The sequence below is a fragment of the Hydra viridissima genome, unplaced genomic scaffold, assembly GCF_058129835.1.
Source record: "Hydra viridissima isolate aposymbiotic clone 2 unplaced genomic scaffold, HvirCarnegie_v1 scaffold_6, whole genome shotgun sequence".
Lineage (NCBI taxonomy): Eukaryota > Metazoa > Cnidaria > Hydrozoa > Anthoathecata > Hydridae > Hydra > Hydra viridissima.
In genome coordinates this window covers 1,757,612-1,762,810 of record NW_028324305.1, presented here as the reverse complement: position 1 = coordinate 1,762,810, position 5,199 = coordinate 1,757,612, and the positions used below count along the sequence as shown (strand labels likewise).

General features: G+C 29.0%; 1 protein-coding gene across 3 annotated transcripts in view; it reads right to left on the bottom strand.

Annotated features, from left to right (window-relative positions):
• Positions 1-1,413: 1,413 nt before the first annotated feature.
• The window catches only part of LOC145196097 (E3 ubiquitin-protein ligase ubr3-like), a 32,255-nt gene continuing 28,469 nt past the window's right edge, over positions 1,414-5,199 (bottom strand). For all 3 annotated transcript variants that reach the window (XR_016453741.1, XM_090091732.1, XM_090091733.1), the window contains 10 exons: positions 5,036-5,121; positions 4,807-4,856; positions 4,403-4,471; positions 4,078-4,173; positions 3,770-3,892; positions 2,600-2,788; positions 2,294-2,361; positions 2,072-2,216; positions 1,836-1,975; positions 1,414-1,691 (listed from right to left, as the gene is read on the bottom strand). Coding sequence is in view for 2 of the 3 variants with exons in the window: in XM_090091732.1 (XP_089947858.1) it covers positions 1,574-1,691; positions 1,836-1,975; positions 2,072-2,216; positions 2,294-2,361; positions 2,600-2,788; positions 3,770-3,892; positions 4,078-4,173; positions 4,403-4,471; positions 4,807-4,856; positions 5,036-5,121 (1,084 nt within the window). In the remaining variant the exon portion in view is untranslated. The remainder of the gene's footprint in view (positions 1,692-1,835; positions 1,976-2,071; positions 2,217-2,293; positions 2,362-2,599; positions 2,789-3,769; positions 3,893-4,077; positions 4,174-4,402; positions 4,472-4,806; positions 4,857-5,035; positions 5,122-5,199) is intronic.

Here is a 5,199-nt window from a genome sequence, read left to right as displayed (position 1 = left end):
TATATTTGCATTATTAATTTTTTTAAATTTAAATAACTGAATACCAAATTGTTTCCACAGTGTTTCGCTGTGCATGTGGCGAAACGCCATGTTTATTGGCTTCCATAGTTACCATTGCAGATATTATTGTACAAATTCAATCTTTATGTTTTTTTTTTTTTTTTTTGAACACAAAATGTTATTTGTATTTAATTTATCATATTACTGTAGGAGGAGAAATAGGGGGACAATTGGGTCAGGTTCTCTTGAACCAAAAACAATTTTTCTCTAATTTCTCCCTCGCTCTTTTTATATCGCCGTAAACAAATGCAAAGTCGGGGACAGTTTCTTGATTTGTTGCTGAAGTTTTTAAAAATATACTTAGCACTGGCATATTTTTATATTCAAAAATATACAGACCTGCATGGGTACACTATTATATCTTAAACACTTTGATCCTAATTTAGTTTTCACTTTAAGAGAAAATTTTTTTTAACGATTATTTGGCTAAGATTCTGAAACTTTTCCTCGCTAACATCATCGTCTGCAATCAAAACAAGGCATTAAGAATAAATCAATCATATGTATAAAAAATCGATCATATGTATAAAATATCGATCATATGTATGAAAAAGCAAATGAAGTTCCAAAGATTCATAAACATAGTTGGAACAAACTTTTAACTGAAAAAAGCAAAGAAAACAAAAGAAAATTCATTAAATTTAAGTCGTAAGATGAAATGCTACTTATCATAGGAAATTGTCTTCATTTTATCTCAGTGGACCGAATTAAGAGTTTTTATGGTCCTGGAGCAATTTCAAAGGTGCGACCCCAAAACCCATGTTTTTTTTACCTAAAACCTTCCGATTGTTATTTTTTAAACAACAAGTTGTACTTTTATGCAACTGGACTTTTTATTAACATCGGATTAAATAACTTGACTAAAAACTTATCAGATCCTCTAAAAATAGGGTTTGTATTTTAGTTTTCTATTGCTGGTCACTTTTCTACTAAGCTTCGAAGCCGAATCAATTTTCAAGTGCCAAATGCATAGATATAATATTTTTAAAACATCTTTTTTGGAACAATAAAACATTTAGTTTACTTTTAAAATATTCTTGAAAATAATGTGATCATAGTTTTTTGTAAATCGAAATAAACTTAACTATAAAATACGAAAGATTGATTTTTGAAACGCTTCTATTGAGTTTCCAAAGCTTTGTTTAAAGTTTTCAAATGTTTTATAAATTTTATAATATTACCGGTATCTCACGGTATAAACATTCTTTGAATACCGAAAACAGGTATTAGAATATTCCGGTATTATGGAAATTCTTGATATTCCCCTTTTAAAAAAAAACTCGTTTGAAAGTTAAAAAAAACAAAACAATCATTTTACGAGAGATAAAAAAAAATAAAGAGAAAAAGCTATTATAAGAGGGATAAATATATTCGGTTAAAATAAATTTATTTACATTTGAAAGAAATACTCTAAGTAAAATAGATTACCGCCTAATATTCTTAAATTTTCGTTTATATAAACAGCTCAAGTAAAAATAATACACGTGAGAGAGCGTATAAATTCTGAAGAATGTTACAATCTGTTAAGATGCAACCTCCAGTGTTTGCTCGCCTTATCAAGAGTGTGCGTCCTCCATTCTGTCTCTAACTTTGAGTACCGATCTTGACTCAAAAAAAGTGGCTTTCCGCGCCTAAAGCGTAATTACTACGGTGAAATTTCTTATCAAGAATATTTTAAAACAAGAGCTGAAACGCAACGGCATAAGAGAATGCATCTTCGTGAGCTGAAACAAGAAATGTTGATTCGTAGATCTTATCTTAACAAAATAACTCACTTTAAATCTCTGTCTTCCTCTCCGAAACTGTCTAAATACACTGAGCCCCAGAGGCAAACCCTTTCATCTCGTATAACCAAAGTAACCGAGGAAGAAATCACCAAGAATAAACCTGTACCACAACCGCAATCAGACGAATGCTAAAAAAAGAGAGTACCACGAATGATAATGAAACATTTTTAATGAAACATTAAAACAAATACAACTATTTAAGTCGCAACCAAAGTTGCGATTACCTGGACGCATTCGTAAACAACTTCATCGTAGATGCAGCACGAGCTGTGAAAACATAAGAACCTGCCACAAACTAAACACAAAGTAGGATCCTCTGGAATTTTCTTGCACCGTCCGCATTTTTGCTTTCGATACTCTTGGAAAAGGCTGTAATTCATTTTTTAAATTTTTATTATGGTATGTGAATGTACCTTTTTAAATGGTTATAAAAACCAAAATAATACCTATCAAATAATAGAGGCAATCGGATTAATGAAGGCAATTTCCAGTCATTTGCTATTGGGAGTAATCTCTAAAGATTGATAAATTAAAATGGCTTCAGAAAATATTGAAACTTATGCAACTTATTTAGCATATATTGATAAAGGTTATATGGTTCTGACTAAACGAGTACTAACCACATATAAACAAGTCACATTTTTTTGGGGAATGTGACCAAAAATAACCGTTTCCTCTGGTTGGATTCAATCTTAAAAGTGTTTTAAATACTTTACATTAAAGAAAATAAAAACGCAAAAATAAATTTTAACCGGAAAGTCGACTTTTTTTTTAAACAAGTAATCAGCTAATTCTTCGCACCAAGATGTTATAACACAAATTGCAGATTTGTGTGAGCACCATTTTAAAAATAAAGTGCTTGATGCATCTTCTATGCAACCAACTGTACCATCGCCTAACTTTAATAAAGACGCATACGAAAAAAATGGATTTTTGGAATCCTAAAAAAAAGAAAAATTTACATACATACATACATACATACATACATACATACATACATACATACATACATACATGCATACATACATACATACATACATGTGTGTATATGTTTATTAAAAAGATGACATTATTTTAAAACATAGGCTTTCTTGCTTTTTGGTTTACTTATATCAGATGCGGGTCAAAATTATAAAGAGTTGTTTAACCTTTTTAAAATAATTGTAATGGAGAAAATTAGGCAGATTAAAACAACATACAGGTAAAGTTCTTTGATTACATTAAAATTAAAAGAAAGGTTGAAGTACCTGGCAATCTTCCTCCAAAAATTATTTATCACCGTATGTAACTTGGTTCGCATTGACCTTTGTGGCAAAAGCAGACCAAGTTACATGCAAAAAAACTCAGCACTTAATGAAACCACTGAAAGATTGTTAAGGCTATTAGAGTTTCTCTCCTGGAATCATCTACCTCAAAGCTCTAACTGAAATTTTCATCTGAATCTACATCATATTCCTCATATTCAAATTTGCTGTTTGCTTAAAAGACAGTTTAAATATACCATGTGAGTCACCTTTTAGAGAATCTGTGAGCTTAAAGCACCTGTACATTACCCTTTATACTTACCGAAAAGTTTAAGAATATTTTAGCACTTAATCAATCTAGAGTTTTCTGAAAACTGGTAAATTTCAAATAACCAATGTCCTGGTCACAAAAGCAAAGTTTGTGAGGAATAGTAGTGAAATAATATTGGTTCTTTTATAATTTAAGGCATAAAAATTAAAAATTTTATCATCCAGGAACAAGAACTTAGTGTCACACATAACTGTACAAGGTCAAATGAAACTCTTCAGAAAAATTTACACGTAAATAAAACAAAAATATACACATAAATAAAACAAAAATTTACACACAAATAAAACAAAAATTTACATATAAATAAAACAAAAATTTACACATAAATAAATAAAACAAAAATATACCATTTCTACTTCATGCTGCCCCAAAAAGATTGACAAAAAAAAAGAAGCAGTTTTAAGAAAATGTAAACAGTGTTGTTGTATATCATGCTCAAGGGATTGTGGAGACAGAACAGATAATGTTATCTATAAAGTTGACATAAAGACATATTTATACATGATTTAATAAAAGTTTATGTAATAACATAATTAAATCTGAAAAAACTAATCATTTTTTTATCATAAAAAAAAATAAATAAGTAAAAAAAAAAAACAAATCTAAACTTTCACTGAGAATTTTTTTTTAAGTTAATAAAAAAAAAAAAATTAACCTCCATTTCATCTGAACTAGCTTCACTAGCATCTAACATACTGGAGCATTTCCAAACCAAGTTTACTAAAGTGTTCAAGGTGACTTCTTTGTCACTCTAAATAAAAAAGGTCATAACTAAAATTTAAACAAAACAACGTTTGACACTCTTGGGATCTTATGAAACATGAAAATTTTAACGAGGATTTTTTTTTTCTTCAAAAAATACTTGTCATAGCAACAAGAAACAAATTTTACTGACATTTATGTATATATCTGATTTATATTTATATCTGATTTACATCTCTACAAATTTATGATTTTTCTTAAAATAATTACAAATTTACTTTCTTAACATCTCGATACCAACTCTCCTTCTCATGAGGCTTAACTTTCAACCCAATAAACAACAATGCCTTAAACAAAATTTTAAGAGCATTTAATAATTTAGCATGCTACATAAAGCAAACATGATAGGTAAAAATTTATAAAATCCTTAAGGAAACTTTTTGGTAAAAAAACAAATTTTACTGTTGAATCATAAAACATTTAAAAGCTGCTTCACTAAATGTTAGGTGTTGTGCATTCATGAGTATATGTTAGGTGTTGTGCGTTCATGAATTAACATTGGTGATATGTATATGAAAGGTTATACAGTGATTGAACTTAAATGTTACACTCATTGATTGCTTAGTAATACAATGGTCAGATGTAATGAATTTAAGTTGAGGTAATCAACTACTAAACTTACTTGGGTGTATGTTAGATTATACAGCAATTGAATGAGACAGTACAGCTGACCTAAAAGAACAAGGTTTTCTTACGCAAATGATTTTTGACAATATTACTATTCTACGGCATCATACTAGGTAATGAAATGTTTGAAGAAGGTTCACAGTTAGCTTCTAAACTTAACTTCAGGCCGGCATGGATTAGAAAAAAAAGTAATTAAATTAAAAAAACAATTTTAAAAATCTTACCAGAATTTATTTGATAGGGCCAAGTTATCACAAACTGAATCAACAAAGATATTGGATCCATCAGTAGGAAAGGAATGTTTTGGTAACTGAAATTAAACGACTTTACTAAAATGACTCTTTATAAAGAAAAAAAAAAAGTATATGAACTTTGTTTTTAAAAACTT